Source organism: Aedes aegypti, chromosome 1 (assembly GCF_002204515.2).
Source record: "Aedes aegypti strain LVP_AGWG chromosome 1, AaegL5.0 Primary Assembly, whole genome shotgun sequence".
Classification (NCBI taxonomy): Eukaryota; Metazoa; Arthropoda; class Insecta; order Diptera; family Culicidae; genus Aedes; species Aedes aegypti.
Window position 1 is genome coordinate 208,574,450 of NC_035107.1, and position 27,750 is coordinate 208,602,199.

At 40.1% G+C, this 27,750-nt stretch overlaps 1 protein-coding gene across 2 annotated transcripts; it reads right to left on the bottom strand.

Annotated features, from left to right (window-relative positions):
- Positions 1-920: 920 nt before the first annotated feature.
- Positions 921-17,164, bottom strand: LOC5580291 (solute carrier family 25 member 45). Of its 2 annotated transcripts, none has more exons than XM_001662867.2 (6): positions 17,000-17,164; positions 16,763-16,875; positions 16,316-16,422; positions 1,660-1,793; positions 1,227-1,600; positions 921-1,166 (listed from the first exon to the last, which is right to left on the bottom strand). In XM_001662867.2, the coding sequence occupies exons 1-6, from the start codon at positions 17,040-17,042 to the stop codon at positions 1,014-1,016; spliced, it is 924 nt and encodes a 307-aa protein (XP_001662917.2). In that variant the 5' UTR covers positions 17,043-17,164; the 3' UTR covers positions 921-1,013. The 2 variants fall into 2 exon arrangements, with proteins under 2 accessions (XP_001662917.2, XP_021713080.1); XM_021857388.1 differs by having other exon boundaries at positions 1,001-1,166; positions 16,984-17,164.
- Positions 17,165-27,750: the final 10,586 nt, after the last annotated feature.

Below are 27,750 nucleotides of genomic sequence, written 5' to 3' on the forward strand. Positions count from 1 at the left end.
AAATTTGCTGTCAAATTTGGTATACTTGACAAAAATCCCCATAATACTGCGAAAAACTCAACTATTTCTTTATTAGTATCATTCCAAACATTACATTCATTTCTTATATCTAGGTGATCTGTGTTAGACAACACTATCATCCTAATTTGGTAAAACAAATTTAAGATTTTATTAACATTTTGTTAACAACATGTTATAATTCATTTGCCGTAGCAGTTCAGATTTTTTACAGGTGAGTTGATTTCACCTGCTTATAAGAGGAAAAAAATGCTTTCAATTTACTTCTAAATATATAACGCATTAATCCTGACAATAGAAGATTGCAACGTTTTTTGCTTGAAATAATTAATTATTTTATTTGACATTTGTTCCAATGTTTCAACATTGGATGTTCTATGTAACTTATTTGTACTATACCAGGGAGAAAGCTTTAGAATTATTTTCAAAATTTTATTTTAAATTCTTTGCAGAGCTTTCTTCCTGGTTTTACAACAGCTAGTCCATATTGGTACAGCATTCAACATGGCTGGCTTGAAAATATGTTTGAATAACAAAAGCTTGTTCTTAAGACAAAGTTTTGATTTTCTATTAATAAGAGGATAGAGACATTTTACATATTTGTTAGATTTGGCCTCAATGTGATTTTTGAAAGTTAAATCCTTATCTAGCATGAGCCCTAGATACTTTACTTCATCTGCCCAATTTATTGGAACCCCTCTCATCGTGACAACATGTCTACTTGAAGGTTTCAAATAAAGACGCGTCACGACTGTAGCTTTAGAGATATCAAGGTAGGTAATGTTTGTCAAACCATCACGTCATTTATAAGAATGATCCCACTTATCTGGATAGTTGAATATGTTTGTTATACAATTATTTCTAAATTAAAGGATTTCTCTTGTTTTTAAATAATCGACGCATTTTACATTAACATATTTACAAAATAAAAGAATAGATTAATCTGTTAAACACAATAGAATTCAAATAAATAACGGTCTTCGATCATAATCTGATCACGACCAGCAACTTCTGTTGTCTGCATTTCCAAAAAACTTATGGCACTGTCCCAGGCACCATTCGTAGCCCAGAAAGGTAATGGAGTTGACCGGTGCTGCCCTAGCAATAACCATGAAGCTTCCTCTGAACAGTGACCTCCATCCATGTCGCTGAAAAAAATCGTGGAATCCGTTAAAATGTTTGATAAATCACTTCGAACCCATACTCACATCTATCAACGTACGAAAGCAATGCAACATGTTTTTGTGCACCGTCGGATCCGTCTCGGACTGCATCACCGTTTTGACCACATCGAAGGGTACGATGAACATCCAGGAAATAATGCCAGCCATAGCGCCGGCCATCGCAATCAGTGACGCCTCGTACGGACTGCTGACCACCATTCCGCCGGAACCACTCGATAGTCGATCCCGCTTGACCCGGTGAAGCCGTTCCTCGATCCCAAGCATGTATTCGTAGACCAACATGTAGATTCCGTACGGCAGAACGTCGCGCAACATCATGGGCGTAATGCCACGGTAGATTCCCGACAGGCCCTCGAGGCGGTGAATGTCCATCAAGCAACGCCACGGTCGGCCAATGTCTGTTGAGAGAGAAAGAGTTGTGATTTCACAAGAATTCTATGCTCCAAGAACAACTTACATCGTAAGGTTTGCAGTCGTACTTTTACAACCTCAATGGGACATCCGAGGAAAACTTGCGTTACGCCGGCAACTGATCCCGCCAGGAGGACGTGCTTTGGCCAGCTTTGCTGTCGTTCACGTTCGGTTTTGCACCTAAAATGGTAATTATTTAGTTTACTCCACACTATCTACATCTACATGCTACATAAAGCAAATTTGAATGGCGAATCTTGAAAATTATTCACTTAGGGTGTACCCTTAGTAGACGGTCTCCTATATCGCACTATTGACTTTTTACGGTCGCACAATGGCCGGGCTTCATATAAAGGGTGCGGCCAAAACTACCAACACACTTTTTTGAGATTTTTATGTTTTCATCATTTTAAAATATACATCATGTATTATATTATTATGATTCTTAATTTAAATTGAACTAAAATTAAAATTTCTTTGACTTTTATGACGTCAAACTGCCTAAGTCAAAAAATTGAAAAATGTAACAATAAAATAAGGTACAAAATTCATATTTAAGGAATGCAATATTTTCCCAAAGTTACGCACTATCTGAAAGCTTATGGTTCAACACTTTTATTGAGCATGAGGATGGAAAAAAATATTTGGTTGAAGCTTCAATACTGTTCAATATTACATTTTAGTAATTTTGATGATTTTGAACATGAAAAACAACTCTTGTCGCGTCATGTCGCCGCCATTTCGAATATTGCACTTTAAAATACATCCTTAGATCTTACAAAAAACGTTTAATTTTTTGCAGAAATTTGCTGATTTGCAAGTTAGAGCTATTTGAATATTTCAATATTTTCATACATTTTGAAGATATTTTTCATACATAGTTGATATAAAATATATTTAACCACTCTTTATTCGCATTTTGATCAAACTCGTTAAAATACAAACAAAATTTGTGCTTTCAGCCAAATTTGATTGCATTTTAATAAAAAAAAACTTAAAAAAAATAAGTTACGTAATATGTGAATAACCTCTTTTTAAACAATAAAAACGCCAAATAACATATTCATATTACATTAGGGGTGATGCACAAATTATGTCACGCTCAAAGGGGGGGGGGAGGGGAGGGGGTCAAGCCAAGCGTGACAAGCCTTACAAAATTTTCGGAGGGCTTATACAAAAAACGTGACAAAGGGGGGGGGAGGGGGTCGAAAAAGTTGAAATTTGGCGTGACATAATTTGTGTACCATCCCTTACACTGTTCGACAAAAAAAAGTCGATCTAAATGCACAGAGACCGGACACCCTGGGCTTGAAAGTATAAAAATAAACAAAAATAATGGCGTTTTCAGAATGTTCGTGTCTGCTTCAGGTCATTTTTAAAATATACTTGAACTTTTTGAATTTTTTATTTAAAAATCTAATCTAATCAATAAACCGACACAGTGTTTTATATTCAGGACAGCGGATTTCATGTGCCATATAACGTTTTCAACTTTAAATACAATATGAAGAGTTGTAATAAGATTTGCAGGGAGCTTTCCGCCCTTTTTTTGTACTCTTCCCATTTTTAAAGTATCGCAAATGATGGAATATTTGATATACAGGGGGTTGTCACAATAACTTTGGAATGCTGTAACTTTGACAAAGATTGACCGATTTCAATTCTTTAAGAAGTAATGGACGGGTCAACTAATCTAGTTTTGAGGTGCATCCATGGAGATGAACTATGACCACCGGATACCGGTGATAATCCGGATTTCGGGAAGCATGTCTTATGCAGTAAAATTATGACGTGTTCTTAGCAAAGGTCTGGGCTAAAAAATCAAAAAAATACTACACATGAAGATAGAAGATCAAATTCTGAAGCGATTGGTGCGCCAAGTATTAAGATCGGTCCAGAAACAATCAAGATATGGTAATTTACCCGGAATCGGTGCCGGTAGTGGATCCGAATTGGGATCAAACAATTTATTCACTCAAAATATGTCGCGCAATATTGTTTTCTCCCTAGCTTATCATAAAATACCCTATTATAAATTGAAAATGAGTCTTGTACAGATTTGGCCACTCATGGCGCCGCCAAGTACTCCGGGGGAACCTTGCATAGGGGACATTTCGATTTTGACCCAAAAGCATATCATGCGACGGCTCATTCATCATATCTTGTCGTAAATAGGGCAACTGTAGACTCAAAATGGATAGTTGACTACAGTGACTACTTCCGGGACCACCGGATGTCCCCGAGGGAACCTGTAATTAGGGACAATTGAAATTGAACTCCAATACATATCGCGCGACGGTTCATTTTTCATGTCTCGTGCTAAATAGGGCTATTGTTGACCTAAAATGGATAATTGACTACAGTGGCCACTTTTGGAACCACCGGAATTTCCCGGAGGAACCTGTCATTGGGGACATTTCTGTTTTTACACCAAAACATATCATGCGACGGCTCTTTCTTCATGCCTTGTCGTAAATAAAGTATCTGTAGACTCAAAATGGGAATTTAATTGAATTGGCCACTTTTGGGACTACTGCATAGCAAGTTTTTGAGCTTTTTCGCAATTAGTTAGTAATAATTTGTTTTCCTCTTTCAATGCCGGTACTGGTTTCTGAGGTTTTTTCAAAATTTTAGATAATTTCCAAAAGGGCTTAGAGCCAGGGTCCAATCGAGAAATCTTATTTTCAATGTTTTTGTTTCTTAATTGTGCAAAACGTTTCTTGATTTTTTTCCGCAAATCCTGCCATATAATTTTCATATCAGGATCGCGAGTGCGTTGAAATTGCCTTCTCCTCACGTTTTTAAGGCGGATCAAGAGTTTAAGATCATCGTCTATAATCACGGATTCAAATTTTACTTCACATTTTGGAATTACAATGCTCCTGGCTTCAACAATGGGATTTGTTAAAGTTTCAAGAGCATGGTCAATATCAAGTTTTGTTTGTAAAAAAAATGTTAACATCAAGATTAGAGTTAATATATGTTTCATATATATTCCAGTCGGCTCGAAAATAATTGAAAGTGGAGCTGATAGGATTGAGAATCCCTTCAAGGGATGTTTGAAATGTAACAGGGACATGATCAAAATCAAAATGAGTAATCAGTTGGCTACAAAGATGACTCGGTTAAGACCTCGTGTGTGGTGCAGAGCGCCACATCCAAGGAACGGTGAAGCATGGAAGAGGCAATGTGATGGTCTGGGGGTGTTTTTCGTGGAGTGGAGTAGGAAGCCTCGTGAAAATCGACGGAATAATGACGGCAGATTCCTACATAAACATCTTGCGGGAAAATCTGGAGATTTCGCTGATCCAGACGGGCCTTGAAGAGAAATTCATATTTCTCTAGAACAACGACCCGAAGCATACTGCCAAGAAGACCAAGTCTTTCTTCCGATCTTGTCGGATTAAACCGCTGGAATGGCCTCCACAAAGCCCAGACTTCAACCCCATCGAGAATTTGTGGGCGATTCTCGATGCCAGGGTTGACAAAACTGGTGTTACCAACAAAAATATTTATTTTGAAGCCTTGGAGCGCGCCTGGGAAGAACTAGAACCACAACACCTACAAAACCTGGTGATAAGCATGCCGAAACGCCTCCAGCAAGTCCTTAAGGCCAAAAGAGGACACATCAACTATTAAATTGCTTTTTATTTTTTAAAATCATCTTTTCTGGGGCCAAGAAGGAAGTGGGCACTTTATTTTGTCACTATTTTTTTTTTTCAATACAAATTGATTTTCTTTTTTTTTGAGTAAAATTCTTTTTTTTTATCAAAATTTCATAAGTGCAACTTTAAAAGAATATCAAAAATAAAATATCAAAAAAGATTTAAGTGTGTTAACTTTAATTTGAACCAAATCAACGACAGAAATTTGAAAACTGGTAAGGTGGGCACTTTATTTTGCCTCTCAGTGTATATATATATATATATATATATATATATATATATATATATATATATATATATATATATATATATATATATATATATATATATATATATATAAACACGAAAAAACGGAAACTATTAAGTTTTTCCATGTAAAAAACACATTTTTTGTGATATTTTATATTTTTCCTGAGAAGTCAAAATCTCTAGCCTTCATTTCGTTCAAAAAGATTGAAAATCGGTCGAACGGTTCAAAAGTTATAATTATTTTAAAAATAAAAATTTTGCAAAATCGCGATTTTTCTGGTCACCCTATTTTGGAAATGGTCACCCTAATCAAAAAATCCAAAAATACGTGTATCCTTATTTCGGATAAGGAACAAAATAACAAATTTTCACGGAATTCGACAGTTAGTTTTGAATCCGGATATAAGTGATGAGCACAGTGTTTTACTGGTTAAAGTGAATGTTTGCATGGTAAGTCTAAAAAAAACTCGCAAACATTATCAGTTAAATGTTATCAGTGATTATAATGCCGTTTTATACACAGAAAAACAGTCCGATGCAAATATTTCTGTGGCTCTAGCCTCAAGCACCTAGCCGTATAGGTTTAGATTCAGTTGGGGTGATTGAACCACAAATTAACAATCATTTCAATATCATAAACATCATAGATCAAAGGCCTTTATAAATGCGACATACGATTAAATGCAGATAATTTTTTTTATGGATATTGTTGCAATATTCCATACTGCAAAAGTGCTGTTCGGATTTTGATTCACGAGTGTCCGGATTCATAGACAGGTAATGCTTGTGGTGTCCGGATTTATGGATAAGACAAGTCTGATAGTTCTGATGATTTTCATGTTATATCATAACTTTCAACATAAAATTTACTTTTCTTATCAAGTTCTAGTATAAAACGATGTGTAGTAAAAATGAGCTTACATCTTATTCGATGAAAAATGGTTTAAAACTAAGTTTGAATATGTGTTCCAGCTTAAGCGTCCGGGTATTGATGCAGCACGGTATCTCACTGCTGGATTTGCAAAAGTGAAGATAGGTACACCATTGGTGTCTTCGTCAAAGTTGTGGATAATTTCACTACCGTGCTGAATCAAAATCCGGACGGTACCGATATCCGGACATTTTGATATTTTTCATTAATTATAATTAATATTATAAAAAATGCGATACATTTTAATGTTAGATTTTAATTTCAACATTGTTGATCATTTCACAATCATTCGTAATGTAGTTACCATTGCCTGATATTTTTTTTTCTTTCTTTATTTTAGGGTTTTTTAACTTAAAGCTAGTTCAACACTCGTCAGAAGAGGTCACCGAAATGGTGCCTCAAAAAAGAGGAAGAGGACCCTTAAGGGGTGCCTCTTTCGAGCCCAACCATATATATCCTAATTGTAAATGCGCACCGCATAATGCGAAACTTCCTTATTTTGAAAAATTTGATAACCTAATTGCTTATAGCCGCCGACTTTGTCGGTGGACATCTACTTAGCCGGACTAAGATGGCTTGTAGTGTTGGGTCATATTTGTCCGTACAGGTTGATAGCTTTTAGGAACCCTATTAAAGTTGACACGGTGGCAGCATCGTTTCCTAGGGCGCTGCGGATACTTCCCGAAATTCCGAAGGATCTCCGGGCTGATTCGTATTGCGGACATGTACATATAAAATGCTCGACGGAGTTCTGAATGCCGCAGATTGAGCACATCCGTCTGAAAGGACCACGTCCATCCATGTTATGAGAAACCCGCGTATGCCCGGTTCTTAAACGGGAGATGACTCGTTGATCGTGGAGAAGAGGACAATCGATCCAGTTTTCGGTTGAGAGTTTGATTTTTCGCAGGTGCGGGGAGTAAGACTGAGCCCATTCAGTACCCCATACGTTCTTGAAGGTTTTCGAAATCCATCTTTTCACATCATCGAAAGGAACCGTTTCTTCGAAACGAGGAGAAGAATGGCCGGTCCCGGCGAGGTTATCGGCAGCTACATTTCCGGGTATCCCACAATGTCCGGGAATCCATGCGTAGGTTGTGTTCGGCAGAGCATTCGCCAGCGTCCCCTGAATCCATGGATGTGTGGGCCTTTCAGATTGCAAGGCAGAAACCACGCTTGCTGAATGTGTAAGGATTAATACTGGTCGGTCGGATGGTATGGTGGCTGCTATGAAAATAGCAGCGGCTTCCGCGGAAAAAACGGAGCATGTAGGAGGAAGACTAAGGCTTAGTGAAATGTCGGAGGCCGAAACTCCCAAACCGACGCCAAGGTTCGATAGTGACCCATCGGTGTAGCGTTTTTCATGACTGGGATACTTGTTATGTAGCCAATCGAAGACGGTAGCTCTAAGAAACGATGAATTATCACCTGCGCGAAACTGATTTGCAATTGCGTTGTCTATGTTTGGTTTCGATGAGTGCCAACAAATATCTCCGTACCAGTGAACCTTGGCCACTGGGGGGAGGTCCACATTGGCGGCCGACTGGAGGATTCTGCACCCTTCAGATAGGATAAAAATCCTGTCGTCTCCGGATGTTTTTTCGGTAATAGCGGCAGCTTTTCTGCAGACGGCCGTGTAAATGAAAAAACGGAAGGGTAGAAGACCTGCTTCGACGCAGCTTGAGTCCGCAGGAGTTGAAGGGAGCAACCCTGATATTATGCGTATATACCCGTGGTATACGGGAGCGAGAGTGCTAACGAGTCGGTCTAACGCTATACAGGTGAGTTCTAACCCGTATGTTAGTCTGCTATCGATTATGGCTTGCGCAACCCGGAAGCGCACTGCCCGATTGTTCGTTCGGTGGGGGCGTGAGATCGTCCGGATTATATTTAGGCGGGTTTGACAACTCTGCTTCACCGAGTCAAAGTGATGCCGGAAGGTGAGCCCATGGTCAACAGTGACTCCAAGCACCTTGACGGTTTTTTTGTTAGGAATAACTGCCCCATTGACCATAATTGGGACGGGGTTACGATGATTAGATGGGCAAACATGACATCTAACGCTTTTCGATGCGGACAGCTCGAAGCCGACTGCAGAGGCCCACTTATATACCGCGTTGACAGCTGCTTGGGTTTTAATTCTGACACGAACTGGTGTTATACCGCTAACGACAAGAAGGATGTCGTCAGCGTATACAAATACATATATGCCACTGGGAAGGTAGCTAAACACTCCGTTCATTGCCACCAGAAATAAAGTGACTGCTATCACGGAACCCTGTGGAACGCCGGTCTCTTCCCGATATGAGTCGGATAGGAAGTCGCCAACAAGGACTCGGAAGGAACGCTGTTGTAAAAAATTCTGCACGAAACGCATGATGTGCCCCGACAGATTCCATTGAACTAGTTGACGGAGAACTAATGGACCCCATGTCCGGTTGAACGCCTTCGATAAATCTAGGGAAACGATCTCGGTATGCATGCCACTAGAGTAAGCCGTATGTAGTACATCACCGAGTTGGGAAAAATAGGTTGAAGTCCCGTGCCCTGCTCTAAAGGCGTGTTGTCTATGGTCCAAGAGGTCATGAGATTCCAGGAACTGTTTTAGTCGACGGTTCACCATCCGCTCCATCACCTTTGACATACAGCACGTGAGTGCTACTGGCCGGAATTTGGATGGGCCACGAGAGTCACTGTTAGTCTTCGGTATGGGGATGATAAGGCTTTCGCTCCATTCTGACGGAAAACTGTCCGTGAGCCATGTTTTGTTGATGAGATCCAAGAGTTGTAGTTTGCCGGAAGGAGGAAGATTTTTTATGAGAGGATAACCGATACCATCTGGGCCAGCAGATTTACCGGTACTATATTTGATTGCGAATATTAGCTCACTGAGAGTGAATTGATTGTTGATTGGCGCGTTATCATGATCATCAGGAACGGAAAAATCAGCCACAGAACTGAGAGTTGGTTGAATACGGCGTTTAAAGAAATCGCTGTAGCTGTCGATGGCTGCTAGCTTTGCGAAATATTCGCCTAGAGCCATTGCTACTGCTGGAGGATCCGAAATATCAGAGCCTTGAATTTGAAATGTAAGTGGTGTTGCTTTACGCTTTCCACTGAGAGCATTTATCTTGCTCCAGAGGTCAAAGGAAGTTTGTGTTGGATTGATGCTGTCCAGGAAATTTTCCCAGCTGGCGCGCTTGGCGTCCGCGATTATCCTTTTGCATTCCATATGTCGCCGCCGATATAGGTTCAGTGCGTTTTCCTTGTTAAGGTATCCAAAGGGAATACGCTTGACCGTGCGTAGTGGTTTCCTCCTAGATTTGACTGCTATTCTGGTGTCATCCGTCCACCAGTGTAGAGCCTTCCTGCCCGGTCGATTGCTAGTACGAGGTATGGATGATTCCGCGGCATTGTGGATCACTTTGGCCAAATCGGTTAAATTGGTGGGTGCGTGATTTCGGGAAAGATAGCGAAAGCTTTGAGTGTATTCGTTCCAGTCTGCCTTCTCGTACATCCATCTAGGCCGACGGGCCAAAGCCGGCGGAGAGGCAAATGAGCCTATTCGAATAGGATGGTGATCGATGCCGTACATATCGGAGTCCACACTCCACTGAAGACGGTTAACGAAGGAGCGACTTACTGCAGCTACGTCGATGGCTGAGGAGGTATGCCCGTTAAAGAAGGTATTTGCATCGTTGTTAAGGACAATAAGGTCATGTTCCTCGAAAATATTTTGGAGGGGATTCCTCTGGCATCAGAGCGGTGCCCGCCCCAACTAGGGTGATGAGCGTTCATGTCACCAACGAAAAGGGTAGGTCCGGATATCACCTCAAGTATTCGATCAATCCGCTCACGCAGGTTGGGTAAGGTTCCGCAGGGGAGATAGACGTTTAAAACGGAAATCCTGATAGGCCCGTTAAGGCGTATTCCGACAACGGGTAGGTCTGAGTCGAGCCTGAGGACCTCAAAAGGGATCGACGTTAATACACCCATGGCGACTGAGTGTCTCAAGTTACTGCCACGGAGCATAGCCCAACGATATTGGCCACGAAGCGAGCGGTTGAGCTGCTCAACCGATACCCTGTTCACTTCCTGCAGAGCTAAGCACCACGGTGCAGTATCATGAACTAGAAGTTCGAGGTTTGCGAGGTTATTAGAAACCAATCATGTTCCATTGAAGAAGAAAGGTAATTGGTTTTGGCAGAGTTGGCATGGGAAAAGAATTTCGGGAAATCGATGAGGTTCCGCTGGAGTTCTGAGACGTTTGCCGTGGAAAGGATCTGTCGCCCAGGTTGGTGTGCTGAGAATGAGCTGCCGCTGTAACATAGGTGGCCAAGCAGGCAGTTTCGGAAGGCCTGGTTGTCAAATCACTAATGATGGAGGGGGCTTATCACACGGGTTGAAGTGCCCGTGGAGCCCAGAGGGGGAGTCTATCCGCTGAGGCCGGTTGTCCGAGAAGGATGTATCGGAAAACCCTGACGATGGTATTGAAGGAGCATTCTCTGACAGTGAAGTTTCGACGGGATTTGGGTAGCGTTGCATGTGATGTCTAACAGAGACTCCAGGTACCATGGAGTTGGTCGAGCTGAGAGTACCGGAAAAGCTATTGACGGAGTGGGACTTACCACCCGGGTTGGGGTGCCCGGGGTGCCCGATTGCCTGATAATTAATAACAATAAAAATAAAAAAGTTACTGCTGACGGACGTGGTTTCTCTACAGTGTCAATCATTTTAGGACGAACGCGTCACAGCTTTTAGTTGCCAATAATTTGTTTAAATTGAAATTTTCAGAAAGTGTTTTGAATAGGATAGTGAACCCTATATACAGTACTGGACAGAATAAAGTACGCATTGGCCGTTTTTCCATACAAAATGGTCAAGTTTGGAGATCTGAATCTCAGCTTTTAGTGGTCCGATTGATCTGAAATTTTCACCACAGCCTAGATATAACATAGATTTTACTCAATTAAAATATCACTGCATTTGAAACACAATCTTTTAAATTATTAAAAATCTCTCAATTTGCAAAAAATTGCAAAATTTTATTTTGAAAACAATCAGTTTTACCGAAAAATTATGTTCTGCAAACTTGTGTGTCTTATCAAATTGTACATTTTTGCAGAAGGACATATTGCTCTAAATATTTTCATTTAAAAATTATTTTTACTTTAAAATTTTGTCATTTTGCGATTTGCGATAACTTAAAAGTCCGTAATGAAAAACTATGAATTTCTAGCCTAGCAAATTTGAGATTACTTTCAAGCTGTGGTGAAAATTTCAAGTCAATCGGACAACTAGAAACCGAGATATAAGACTCCAAACTTGATCATTTTGTATTGAAAAACGGCCAATGCGTACTTTATTCTGTCCACTACTGTAAGTATAAGTATTCTGAAGCACCATCGTCGTTAATAATCATTAAAACATGTGGTCATTGGATTGAAAAAGACTGTCCGGGATTTATTTATTTATTTATTGTCGTCAATCATGTTTGTAGACCGTTACATAGAATTTCTTATGCGCTAGTTTCAATAATACATTCAATTTTCCTACTTAGGATAATGTGCGTAAGTCAAGTTAAGTCAATTAAATCATAATGTTTATTATAAGTAGTCATCGTTTGGTTCATTGGTCCGAATTTTGTATAATTAGTACGGCCCAGATAGCCGTAGCGGTAAGCGCGTAGCTATTCAGCAAGACCAAGCTGAGGGTCGTGGGTTCGAATCCCACCGGTCGAGGATCTTTTCGGATTGGAAAGTTTCTCGACTTCCCAGGGCATAAAGTATCATCTTACTTGCCACACGATATACGCATGCAAAAATGGTCATTGGCATAGTAAGCTTTCAGTTAATAACTGTGGAAGTGCTCATAAGAACACTAAGCTGAGAAGCAGGCTCTGTCCCAGTGGGGACGTAACGCCAGAAAGAAGAAGAAGAAGAAGTACGGCGATAGTTGATTGCAAGGGATGGTACACCCCCCCCCCCCTTGTCACACTTATTGTATGAGACCTCCGAAAATGTTGTAAGGCTTGTCACGCTTGGCTCCCCCCCTGGAGCGTGACGTAATTTGTGCATGACCCCCAAATAGTTCTCGATGGCGTAAACATCTTGATGGTACATAAAAGTTAAATTTAGATAATAATTCTGGTAAATCAACTTTGTGAGAAACCATATCGTTTATAAATAACATACATTTTGCTTTGTAAGATAGTATTTCCGTCCAACCTAATTTGCGAAGAGCATATAATAAAAATTGTTTTTGCACCGACTCTATCCTTTCTTCATGTACTGTTGAAAAAGGTGAGCAAATTATGCTGCAATATTCAAGTATTGATCTAACATAGGCAATATACAAAGTTTTTATTGTGTATGGATCATTGAAGTTATAAGCGAAGCGTTTAATGAAGCCTAACATATTATTGGCTTTATTTATCATAGTGTTATAGTGATCAATGAAAGTAAGTTTTGAATCTAAAATTATGCCTAAATCTCTGATTCTATTACATTTTTCAACATTCTGATTGCCTAAAGTTATTGAAATATTCGGAATGTTTCTTTTCCTGTTAAAAGATATCAGGTTACATTTTTTTTCATTCAGTTGTAGTAGACTTTTCTGAATCCATGTGTGGAAAATTTGTACTTCATATTTAAAAGTATGTATGTCCTGTGCAGTTTTTATTTCCAGATAAAGTTTCATATCGTCAGCATATATTAATACTTTTAGTTTGTCAAGAATAAAAGACAGGTCGTTCACAAACAGTATAAACAAAATCGGACCTAAATGAGAGCCTTGTGGAACCCCTGAAGTGACATGTATGGGAGTTGACCTATTTCCTTTGAATTTCACTATTAGCTCGCGAGTGGTTAAATATGAGTCGATCCATTCCAATATATTACGAGCAGGTGTCTTTAAATCCGGACATCATTTCAAAGCACTATGTTTTACATATGTTATTCACTCACTTGAGAAGAAATTAAAAAAAAGACTGGAAAATACTATGGCTAAAGTTTTGTGAGTGATTGGAAGGTAGTTTTATGCAAAGAAAAACTTTATGAGTAAATTATTGTTCAAGTAAAAATACCAAGTGCTAAATCGCATATGTTTGGATTCGGTTGAGAAAATTGAACCACTAATTTGCAAATATTTCATTTTCTTAAGTGTAATAAAGCAAATTACCTCATCAATGTTTAAAAATGTGACAAACAATTTAATTAAAACAAGCTTTATATAGATGTTATTCCAATATTTTGTTTTATAATACCGGATTTTGATTCAATTGTGTCCGGGAATATAGACAAGAAATGTTACCAGTGTCCGGATTTTTAGACCTGACAAGCTTGATTTTTTCGATGATTTTCACAATGTTATAATAATATTTAAGTTAAAATTTGTTATTCTCATAAAATTTAAATATAAAACTGTGTGTTGTCAAAGTTAATTTCATTTCAATTATCATTATCAATGATAAAATAACAATAAAGTGCTTGGATCAATGGGTTACATGTATGACCTGATTCGCTACTCGCCACATGGTAACGCACATGCGCTAGTGTCTATGTACGAAAAATCGGTAAAGGGCAACGCGGAAAATATTTGTATGGCGAAATGCATCTAACGAATCATTTCTCAATATTGGGAACTATTTTCGAAAAAATATTTGGTACCGTCAAACGGGGTAACTTGCAACAGGGGTGAAACTTGCAACACTTCGACATGTAACCGAACTATCGTTTCGTTCAGCATTGAGTTTAATTTTCAAAATTTATTCCGCCACTTATTGACCTCAGGTATACAACAGAAGATTTTGGCAAGGGTTTGGGTATAAAAATTCAAAAACCCTTTTTGACTACCCTTGTGGGGTAACTTGCAACAGCTATTTTGATCTCAATTGTTTGATATTTTTTGCCGTTTATCATCGAAAACACATGAAAAGGCAAAATTGAACATAAATTTGTTCAGTAACTTCAAAATTTTTGTACCGCGATTAATTCAATACACGTTTGGTATTAAATATTGAAAAATTTACATGAATCGCTTTATTATTAGATTTAGATTTATTTTATTCATGAAAATAATGAAAAAAAATGAAAATCTGTGCAAAAACTAACTTGCAGATCTGCCATTGGAGACTTTCTGCATGAAGTATGCTAAAAATTGTTTTAGAACACCAATAGAGACCATTTTAAAATATACATATCAATATGTGATACGTCGCTTTGATTTGTATAAACAATAAGTTATGTGAAGCATATCCTAAATTACAATTGTATTTGTAGAAAAGTTGCATCAAATCGTTTTAATGGTCTTCCAATTATTGTCAAGACTTATAATATGCTAGAAATATCCCCGTGTGGACACTTTATGCAATACTAATGAAGTTTTTAATCAAATTGGTTTAATACTCATAATTCAATCAATAATAATTAGTTTTGTAAGAGTACAGTAGCCGTTTCTAATTATCGTCATACTTTTATTGCAGAAAATTATTATATGATCATACTAACACGTTATAGGTTAAGTTTTCAATAGTGTACTTCAAGTAGCATTGTGTGTTGCATGTTACCCCACATCAGGGGTAGCATGAAAAATGTATATTTTTCGTCCCTCCTGATCCCAGAAAACCAAATACTGCTAAAATTTATACCGCGTGGTATTCTTCACGTGGCGATTAGGATACTAGATGGTTTTTGTCTCATCGGAATCCTCAAATTTTTCATCCATATAGCTTTGAAGTTGAAAATTGTTGCAAGTTACCCCGTTTGACGGTACCAGTTATGCGTGGTGATGATAACTATCACGCCTATCAAATATTTTTTCGATTAAAGCTTTCATTCACATGATATTTGAAATTAGATGCCTTTCCCCATACAAAATAAAACGAAAAAACTTCTGCTGATCAACTGTGGACAAGCGCAAAGCAGGTAATCCATTGAAGACAGACATGTTAAAGCCACTTAAGAAAAGATGTCAATTTGCAAAAAGTTTTCTCCCTGTGGTTTCTGGAACAAATTATGAAAAAAACTCGAAGAATTTCCAGAATAATTCCTAAAAAAAAATATTATAGATGTTCTTATAGACATTTTGGGTTATTTCTGAAAGAAATCAAAAACGCATTTAACCACGACCCACTGGAGAAATTCCACAAGAAAAACAAAATTCCCGAGAGCTTTGGGTTAATTTAATATTAAATCCTTGAAGGTTAATCAAGAATAGTTTAAAAGAAAAATCTTCAAGGGCTACTTGAGGTAAGAAAAAAAAATGAATTCTGAACTTCACGAAACAAAACATTGATGTGAGTCCTAAAAACGCATTGTACTGCCAATATTTCGAAAATAATCTGTATTTGTGAGAAAACCTTGAATAACTTTAGAATGGTCTATGAAGGTTTTTCGCAAGAACACCTGAAACAATTAAAACGCAAGTAAAAATGGTACAAATGTTAAAACTGAAATAGCAGTTTTCTCATTTTAAATCAACAATTCGAAGATAATAAAAACACACACCTGTTTTATTTGGCAAATAAAAGAGCTGTGTATTTTTATTTTCTTCGGTTTGTTTGTTTAAAATGAGAAAACTGCTTTTTCAGCTTTCACATTTACATCATTTTTACTTGGGCTTTAAAGACGGCCATGACAGAGGCCCATCGTCCCAGACGAACTCCTACATTTGAATTCCAAAGAGATACGACCATGGATACGACATTGTAGAAAGTACTAAATTATAGGTCACCGTTGTTTTCCAAAAGATAATTATTAATGTTTCCATCCAGAATTTATGATTTAGTATCCTAAGTGTGTCATTAAATGTAATCTAATATTATTTATGAAAGTTCCCTAATAAATATTTCAACTTACTGTGCTTGAAGCTGCCTCATGTACTCTCCATATACCGCAAACACGACCGAATTTAATGCTCCACTCGTTATCAACGGGAAGAACATTCCCTTGTAGAATCCTCCGACCTAAAATGAAACGAAACACACCCACTGTGTGAGTCACGCGATGAAATATTTCAGACTACAGGCATAGTTGCAACGCTTCAACGACGCTTGTGACATGTTTTCTGTCAACAACCAGCAATCAAATTCACTTTCGATTGTGTGCAGATAGTTCCTGCTTGGCAGATATACATCCCAAACAATCTAAAATTAGCTCAGGGGTGCTATTTTTAGAGAAATAAAATCACAATGCTTCAGATCTGTCGTGGATTTGATCGCACGTCGTGTAGGCTTCTCGAGGAGGCGCTAACGACGACGATGACGTGACGTCGTGAATCATGTGACGCGCTACATCTGGACTTACCCCGTTGTGACGCACGATTATGTTGTAGACTGAGGCGCGAATTTTATGGTTGGAAAATTGCTGCCATGTTTTGATTGTGTCCAGCGGATGTCCCACCAGAATGCCACAAGCCCCTGAAAATAAGATATGCGTATCACAATTAAATGGATTATCGACAAGATTGTGTAGTAAAAACGAGTAAAATTTATTTGCAACAACACTAAGAAGACGGAAACACGCACACACGCAACACGTTACCGCCGAAACAGCCGGAAATGAAATCGTAGGTGATGAGCTGCATCACGGAAGAACGCGTTTGAAAACTGCCACCGATTTTTTTGCGCCTCGCGATCAGATGCTGTCCCTTGCATGAATGCAACTACACTGAACAAGCAATCAGAATCTAAACATGTCGAGTGCATCTCACTGCAGACTGCAGATCATGACGTTGCAACGTCCGTCTCGACGACGTCGGTTTCGTCGCAGTCAAGGCCAAGGGCCGCGAAAACAACAGGCAAAAGGCAGCAGCTGTTTTCTGAGTGGATACCTTTTGGGACGACGCCGAAGAGCAGTTAGATATGTGTTGTGGTGCATGAAGGAGCACTATCGCGGTGGTAAAAAAAGGCGCGCACATGGTACGCCTTTTCACGTGGTCGCGCGCGATGCAGTTGTCGCGTTTGTTTGCCTCGCAGATGCACGCTAATTAAACGTTATAAGATTAGGTGAAGTGAGTTTGTAAACAGTGATCCCCCGATTGGGTGAATATGTCGGACTTGATTATTCGAAGTATTTGTATTCACTCCGCATAATATAATCGCTTCGGATAATCGAATCATAAAAGAAAACATTAAAATATGCATTAATTTATATTTTCTGTTATGTTATTTTTGAACACTACACACATAAGTATGGAATCGCATCATCTAGTATTGCAACACCAAAGTTGAATATTGCAGCACCCCGAAAAGCTTAGCATCTCCCGTAAACCATAGCATATTATGATGCAATAATCTTCCATTAGAATGAATATATTCTACACATGTTTTGAGCTATTATACCAATAAAAAAAACAGTTTTACAAATCACCAACCGAGAAGCGCCCGTTGTTCGGACTTGGGGTTGTTGAGCACTACTAGTCTTGTTATGGGTCAGTCCCAGTTTCCTAGACCTCGTCTGTTCCTTATCTATGAAGATAGAGTGCGATGCTGTCAACTCTACTTTCTCTATCGATTCGCCATACTCAGAAATAAAAATAGTCGAAGAATTGCTAAAGTTTATGCATTAATGACTATTCTCTATCTGCCTCTCTTTCATTCTGCTGTGAATTTCTACACTAAATGTCATTTCACCTGGGTTGAAGCTTAGCGATGCTTGAACCCAGGCGAATTTACAAATATGAATAAAATTCCCTGTAGAATGAAAGAAAGGCAGACAGGAAGTACAGTCGACTCTCCATAACTCGATATTCAAGGGACCATCGACTTATAGAATTATCGAGTTATAGAATTATCGAGTTATAGAATTATCGAGTTATAGAATATACCAAAGTATTCCAAAATCGAAGAAACAAATTTCTTTATTTCCAATTCATATATGATTACTACTGTAAAAAAGCAATAATAGTTTGTTGGTATTATTTTGCAATCAATTATTTGAAAACTGTTTTCCGAAATGTTCGAAAAATCCCATTTTTTACCTTAAATATTTTTTGTTATTATAATGTATTTAAACATTTTTTTACAATTTGCAAGTATTTATTCACTTCCAAACAAGAATTAGTCCAAGTTTCCCCGTATAAGAAGGATTTTAGAATGGACATCGAGTTATGGAGGGAAATTTTCCTCTCACGTGACATCGACTAATGAAGATATCGAGTTATGGAGAGCATGATGTTTGGGAATTTGAAGGGACCGAAAAATCCATCGAGTTATAGAGTATATCGAGCTATAGAATATCGAGTTGTGGAGAGTCGACTGTAGTCATAAAGTTCGTCATTGTAAAGTGCTCGTTTTGTTAACCCATTAACGCCCGAATTATTTCACATTTGTAGTAATCACCTGATTCTTGCTGGAGTATCGCAATATGATAAGAGAATGCTAAAACCGTCATTTAAATGAAAATCTACGGTCACATTTTGTTACAGTACACAGTGGGTCATATGTACGCAAAATATTGAAAAAATAACGATCTTTGATTATTTTCACAAATGTTAGAAGGTGGTATGGTGCATTCAAAAGTGACAAGATATTATGACAAATATAATGTAAACGGTAATAACATGTTACCATTAATATAAATAACAAAAAGAGGTTTATTTGAAAACTACATCACAAAATGATGCTGAATGTGACATGTGTACAAAGCTCACACAAGAACATACACGTACATGCACAACACATACTAGTTTGCACATTCAAACATACATCCAGCTTTTTACGCTAGCTTGCTATAAACATTGAATCACCCCTTTTTGACGTATCCTGCCCACACTATAATATGTTTATGGTTTAATCGAAGCAAACCTTGCGATTTCGAAAAATTGTCATGTTTATGCAAAATAATGTCAAAAAATGGATCCTTGATTGAAGTAACGAAAATCTGATTAATTGATTCCTGATTCCATGTTATTACCATTTTAGGGAGTAGGCAGTTACCAAATGGACTGATTCCTGCTAATTCTCAATAATAACTGTGTTCGGATAAAAGGGAATAAACGGTGCAGCGGTGAATCCCCCGACAGATTTTTAACAAAACGAACGCAAGGAGAGAGACGTTTTTCTACCCACTTAAAGTCCGAACAAACTGAACTATGTGAACGAGTGTTGTGAACTGTACGAAGATTTTGATGCCAAACAAGCTTTAGAGATGGAATTCTTATGATTTTGTTTAAGTTTTTTCTGCAAGACCGAGCTTGGACGACCCTTGAATGAATTTTTAGAGTTCAGGGGATATTCTCGCTTGACGAATAGTTCGAATCTTGGCCAGTACGGATCCAGGTCATTTGGATTTAAAGGTGCACATTTGGATACATTTTAAGCACACCTCCAACTTGGGTCATGTTTTCCGGATCCAATGAATGACTGTCCCCCGTGAATGATAGACTTATAATTTCAACAAGCTTATCCCCGGCAATGATTTAAGCAAAGAACTGCATGTTTGAACGATATAAAACGTGCCTAGGGTCTATATTCAACATCTCAGACCACCACTTGTAGAAATTTGAAAACTTGCATGTTTTATTTCCCTATTTTCTCCATAAAATTTACGGAAGGTTATCAAATATATAATGGTCGAGCCGGATTTGCTAATGTTGGTTGATCGTGTTGGCCAGAGTATTTAAACAAATAACGATGGACAAAATGCTATCTTCAAAATTCTTTATCTCTAATTAGGCCAAAAACGCTTTCCTGGTGTTGATTCCTAAAATGAAAAGAATGAAGTTGGTATTTATAAAAATATAAATATTGCAATACAAAATAAACGCAGATGCAAAGCAAATCCTGTGAAAATTTTTGACATTCCAATCAACAACCGTAGAGCATGGCCTACTAAGACTAAACTATAAAATCGGTGAGCAAGAAATGTCAAAGTCGGATCACCCCCCGCACTTTTATAGCTAGCGCAAAAAGCTGGATACATTCATATAGAGCGCTGCATATGACGAGCCTAACCTCACTTATTTGACAGCTGCTGGTCCTGTTGTTTACGTTTCGGACTTTTTTTCCATAATTTTTTCATCTTCGCATTTCTATCACCAGCATGCTGATGGGGACGATTTTCCACGGTAGGAAGATAGAATAATACGATCCGTGGGTATCTGCAGTGGATTTGACTTCTCCTCGCAGCAAACTTTTACAAAATTAAGAATGATTCGAAAAAAGTACTAAGTCCAAACTGTAAACAACAGGACCAGTACCTGTCAAAATTGATGCGTGACGTCACAGTGCAGTGGAGTATACATCACGGAGAAAAAACAAGCTAGTTTGAAACAACAACAAAAAAATGGTTGAAATTCAAACTAAAATTTTTGTTGTTTCGAAACTAACACTTGTTGTTTGTAAACCAATATTTTGTTTGAAACAAACTATCTACCGTAAATTCGGGTGAAATTGATCACTGTGTCACTCGATTTTATTTCTTCCTAATGGAGCACAAATATCAATGTAACCTGCAGTGAATGAACGTTGTTTGTCGTAAGTATGTCCAAATTGTGTGTTGTGAAGTTTTTTGCGTTAAAAAATGATCATTTCTATTAATATAATGTTATTTCAATAAATTTGTTGTTTGTTTCAAACTGTACCTCTTGTTTGTTCCAAACTAATTTTTGGTGGATGCAAACTAGAAATAATGCTTGATCGTTTGTTTTGAGAACTGTCAACATCAAACAACCTACAAATTAGTTATTTCTAACAAATGTTTGTTGATTTCAACTAAGACGGCGTTAAATATTTAACGCAGAATGTAAGTTTATTTCAAACAACGCGATTAGTTGATTCAAATTGATTTTATGTTTGTGCAAAATTCAACCTAAAGTTTTGGTTGAAACAAACCAACATTTGTGTGTAATTACTATATTTTTTTTTCTCCGTGATACAGCCGCAGTAGTAGCATTCTCCTCCTATATTTTACGCCAGCCTCGTTAGTATAAAATGGTTACGGGGCACACACTTATAAAACTTATAAATATGATAATTTTTGTCGTAATAAAAACCACTAAGGATTTAGCAGGATTCCAAAGATATTGACATATTGTTTCTACAGGATTCTTGAAGGCATCTCACAGGATTCCCTCAGGATTCTTGAAGAATATCACAGAATCCCAATTGGATTTTTTCCAGGATGGTCATGAAAAAAAAACGGAATTCCCATAAGGTTCACAATTCCCGCAGTATTTATACACAATTCCCAAAGAATTCTTACAGGTTTTACAAAAAGTTCCCTGAGAATTCTCACATGAATCTTTCTAATAAGACCAATCCAAATTCCCAAATCCCAATTTCCGTAGAATTTTTACAACATTTGCACTGTCTTTCAACATAACTCCAACAGGATTCCCACAGTATATCCTTGGGTTACCATCTAACAATTCCCACTGGAATGCCAGAATCCTTACCGGAATACAAGCATCTACACTAGAATCTCAAAATCGGCACTGAAAATCCATGATCTATGCTGGAATCCGTCCGAGTGCCAGAGAAGGACTCTAAGCTAAACTGCGCACTATGGCCCTCCGAACATATAGGGGGAATGGTCCTCCGGAAATCTAGGGGGTTGGTGTCAGGCCCTGCAAGCCAGCCGTAAAAATACACCAGCACAGGAACGTCAACGAGAGAATACGGACCGGAACAATCGGCAAAGACCACAGCGACGAAAATGGACTTGCGATTGGAAACTCGGTACGTGGAACTGCAAATCTCTCAACTTCATCGGAAGCACACGCATACTCTCCGATGTACTGAAGATCCGCGGTTTCGACATCGTAGCGCTGCAGGAGGTGTGCTGGACAGGTTCGATGGTGCGAACGTTTAGAGGTAATCATACCATCTACCAGAGCTGCGGCAACACACGAGAGCTGGGAACAGCTTTTATAGTGATGGGTGATATGCAGAGGCGCGTGATCGGGTGGTGGCCGATCAACGAAAGAATGTGCAAGTTGAGGCTCAAAGGCCGGTTCTTCAACTTCAGCATCATAAACGTGCATAGCCCTCACTCCGGAAGCACTGATGATGACAAGGACGCATTTTACGCGCAGCTCGAACGCGAGTACGACCGCTGCCCAAGCCACGACGTCAAGATCATCATAGGAGACTTAAACGCTCAGGTTGGCCAGGAGGAGGAGTTCAGACCGACGATTGGAAAGTTCAGCGCCCACCGGCTGACGAACGAGAACGGCCTGCGACTGATAGATTTTGCCGCCTCCAAGAACATGGCCATTCGTAGCACCTACTTCCAGCACAGCCTCCCGTATCGATACACCTGGAGATCACCACTGCAGACGGAATCACAAATCGACCACGTTTTGATCGATGGACGGCACTTCTCCGATATTACCGACGTCAGAACCTATCGTGGCGCTAACATTGACTCCGACCACTACCTGGTGATGGTGAAACTGCGCCAAAAACTATCCGTCATTAACAATGTACGGTATCGACGCCCGCCTCGGTATAACCTAGCGCGACTGGCCCAACCGAACGTCGCTGCCGCATACGCGCAGCATCTCGAGGTAGCGTTGCCGGAAGAGGGCGAGCTTGACGAAGCCCCTCTTGAGGACTGCTGGAGCAACATAAAAGCAGCCATCAACAACGCAGCCGAGAGCATCGTCGGGTACGTGGAAAGGAGGACATGTGACGATTGGTTCGACGATGAATGCAGGCAGGTTTTGGAGGAGAAGGATGCAGCGCGGGCTGCAATGCTGCAGCAAGGAACGCGACAAAACGTGGAGCGATATAAAAGAAAACGTAAGCAGCAAACCCGCCTATTCCGGGACAAAAAGCGCCGCCTGGAAGAAGCAGAATGTGAAGAAATGGAACAGCTGCATCGTTCACAAGAAACGCGAAAGTTCTACGAGAAGCTTAACGCATCCCGAAAAGGCTTCGTGCCGCGAGCCGAAATGTGTAGGGATAAGGACGGAAGCATCTTGACGGACGGACGTGAGGTGATTGAAAGGTGGAGGCAGCACTACGATGAACACCTGAATGGCACGGAGAACACAGGCGCCGAGGTTCACGACAGCGGAGGAAGTGGCTACGTCAGCACGGTCGATGAAGGAAACCAACCTGCCCCCACATTGAGGGAAGTTAAGGATGCCATCAACCAGCTCAAGAATAACAAGGCCGCTGGTAAGGATGGTATTGGAGCTGAACTCATCAAAATGGGCCCGGAGAGGTTGGCAGCCTGTCTGCACCGGCTGATTGTCAGAATCTGGGAAACAGAACAGCTGCCGGAGGAGTGGAAGCAAGGGGTCATATGCCCCATCTACAAGAAGGGCGACAAACTGGAATGTGAAAACTATCGTGCGATCACTATCCTGAATGCCGCCTACAAAGTGCTATCCCAGATTATCTTCCGTCGTCTATCACCAATAACAAATGAGTTTGTGGGAAGTTATCAAGCTGGTTTCATCAACGGCCGCTCGACAACGGACCAAATCTTCACTGTACGGCAAATCCTCCAGAAATGCCGTGAATACCAAGTCCCAACGCATCACTTGTTCATCGATTTCAAAGCGGCTTATGATAACATCGACCGCGAAGAGCTATGGAAAATCATGGACGAGTACAGCTTTCCCGGGAAGCTCACAAGACTAATAAGAGCAACGATGGACGGTGTGCAGAATAGCGTGAAGATTTCGGGTGAACTTTCCAGTTCGTTCGAATCCCGCCGGGGACTTCGACAGGGTGATGGACTTTCGTGCCTGCTGTTCAACATCGCGCTAGAAGGTGTCATGCGGAGAGCCGGGTTTAATAACCGAGGTACGATTTTCACAAGATCCAGCCAATTTGTTTGCTTCGCGGATGATATGGATATTGTCGGCAGAACATTTAGAACGGTGGCAGACCTGTACACCCGCCTGAAACGTGAAGCGACAAAAGTCGGCCTGATGGTGAATGCGTCAAAAACAAAGTACATGCTGATAGGCGGAACCGAGCGCGACAGAGCCCGCCTGGGAAGCAGTGTTACGATAGACGGGGATACTTTTGAGGTGGTTGATGAGTTCGTCTACCTCGGATCCTTGTTAACGGCTGATAACAACGTTAGTCGTGAAATACGGAGACGCATCATCAGTGGAAGTCGCGCCTACTATGGGCTCCAGAAGAAGCTGCGGTCGAGAAAGATTCACGCTCGCACCAAATGTACCATGTACAAAACGCTTATAAGACCGGTGGTCCTCTATGGACATGAAGCATGGACCATGCTGGAAGAGGACCTGCAAGCACTTGGAGTGTTCGAACGAAGGGTGCTTAGGACGATCTTTGGCGGAGTACAGGAAAACGGTGTGTGGCGGCGGAGAATGAACCACGAGCTCGCTAGGCTCTTCGGCGAACCCAGTATCCAGAAGGTTGCGAAAGCCGGAAGGGTGCGCTGGGCAGGGCATGTTGCAAGACTACCGGACAACAATCCTGCAAAGATGGTGTTCGCGTCGAATCCGGTTGGCACAAGAAGGCGAGGAGCACAGCGAGCGAGGTGGCTTGATCAGGTGCAACAAGATCTGGAGAACGTGGGCCAAAATCGAAGTTGGAGAGACACAGCCATGGACCGAGTAAATTGGCGTAACATCGTTAACGAGGTTTTATCAAATTAATTGATGTAATACCAACTAAATAAATAAATAATGCTGGAATCCAGGATCCACACTAGAATTGAAGTTTCCACACTGGAAACTCAAATTCTCCACTGGTATCCCCATATCGCCCTGAAATCCTAGGATTCGCATCTGAAATCCATACTGGAATACAAGATCCTCAGTGAATTCCAAGGATCTACATTGGAAATGCAAAATACTCACTGGGGCTCAAATATCTACACTGAAATCCAAAAATTGGCACTGAAATCCCAGCATTCACATTAGAAAACAAGGACAATGGAATACCAAGATCCACACTGACACACTATGATCTAAACAACAGTCCCAGGATATACATAAAAATACAACAAACCTAGTGAAATCCCAATATCCACATTAGAAGCCAAAGATCTTGTTACCCTCACTCCCACTGAGCTCTAACTCTATACTTCGCCCCTCAGATACTCTTTCAGGGTCGGCTTGGATACTGATCGGAAACTCAACACGAGGCCACTACTGGTAATCGGTCGTTTATTCTGTGAGTGTACTTACAAATTTGTGTTGGTTTGTGTGTGTGTGTACTGATGGCCGGCCGGCGACGGGATCTCTGCTACGCTGGGACTGCTGGTGGGTTAACGGTGGGGCTGCGTACGGGGTGGTAATTGGTTGATGGGGCTGCGACGAAGGTAGTTGGATTGGGTGGGTTACCACGCGGTCGTTCACTCTCGGGAGGGCTATGACGTCGAATCGACGCTCCGCCGGATTCTAGCGACGCCAGGGATGCGATTTATGCTTGGCGCTTCCCTTGATGGTGATTTCCCGACGTCTTGCCACGTGTATCACCACCGATGACTTCTCGAGACACTTTGAGGTTATTGGGTTACAACCTCAACCACTGTGGCAATAAATACCAATGGGTCCTAATTGGGAAACACGGGAATGGGATCCAATAAGGATTATGCTAACCGGTCCTACGAATTTCGACTCATACCTGATTCCGTTACTTTCGAATAAAGTAAAACTCTGATACTTCCACAAACTATCTGTCTTTACCAGTTCGGTTCACTAAACTTCTCACTACTGATAGATGTTACATGATTGCTGGCTGGCTTAAGAAAGAACTAATCTTTCCTTATGGACCGGTAGCAGACCCCAAAATTCCCTTCCCAATTCCCAAAACGTTCCTTATGCTTCCCATTCTTATTTCGCTGACAAAATTTCCCTTTCGCTCCTTGATCCCGGGTGGTGGGTATTGTTGTGTATGCCAAGTGTAGGTGTAGATTTAATTTGACCGTTTCTAACTGGAGTGTCTTTTTATCCTATCTTTTCATACTATCTCCTAAGGTAATATTCATTAAATTCGAGTCATTCATATGTATAGCTACTATATTTTCTTATTGGAATCATCTAATCATAATCATCGCTCAATTTATGCAAATCATTAAATTCGTTTGTTTTCTGAGTAGATTGGAACTCACGCTCTTCATGTCGAACAGCAGTATACTACTGTTCTGCTGTCTCGTTTCATCAAATTAGAGCGAACTGATCTCACTCGGTCAAGGCATCTCTCTTAGGGTAAAGTACCTAAACGGTAACAATCTACAATACAGCAACACAATCTACAGTATAATCCTAAGATTCACACTGAAACACTTGGAACCAGACTGGAACACCAGGATCCACATTGTTATTCCAGGATCCACACTGAATTCCCAGGATTCACATTAAAAAACCCTATGATCCACATTGCAATCCCAGAATCCTCACGGGATTCCCAGGATTCTGCACTGGAAATCCTCGATCCACATTGGCATCCCAAAACATATTCTGAAATCTGCACTCTGGAATCCCGGAATCCACACTGACTTCCGGCACAGGATCCATTCTATAATTGTTCAGGAATCTCTGATTTGCAAACCACGCTTATTACAGTATACGACGAGCGTGGTGATGCCGATAAGAGCTGGTGATAAAACAGATATGTTTTATGCTGACAGCGCAACCTAGTGGAAGAAATCTGAATTAAAAAACATGTCATTGGACTGCCCTTAAGGTATTTCACAATTTTGCCAAAGATACCAACCATCCATTTTGTCAAAAAAATTAACTGTATTAAAAAATGTTACTGATCTCAAAATAGATCACTGGGCGTTAATTGATTAAGAAAAAAATCAGGTAAAATTTTGTAGTCCCTATGTGGACGTTAAATGGTCCCCCAAAGGCCTTAAAGGTGTCCGGTGTAAATGACCCCCGTGCGCAAATCAAGCTCACTGCTCTCAAGGGGCAGCCTCAGTGCCTCATCGTACATCGCGTTTTATAACAGCGGGCCCATGGTTGAACCTTGAGGTACTCCCGCGGTAATACGAACGCTTTTCTGCCCCTTCCCCCATCAAAATATCTTCCTAGTAGCTTACACTACACTCATTCTAGTGAATGGATGCGATCCGAATATTCATTTTAGTGAACCGGATCTTCCGAACGGTTCATTTTCTCAGTGGCTAGCAAAAGAAGAGCGAACTGAACCGAACGAAAAATACCGGTTCACTACCTATTGCGCGACATACGTCGTATATTTCGCATCTTTCACTCTCTCATTTTTCGTACATTCTTCCCCAGAAACTCACGGTAAACTCGGCCGTTTTCTCTTACCCGATCCAAAGAAAAAAAGAGCAACACTAGAGGGAACTTTTTTTCTATCTGTCATCTGCTTGTATGCAAGTAG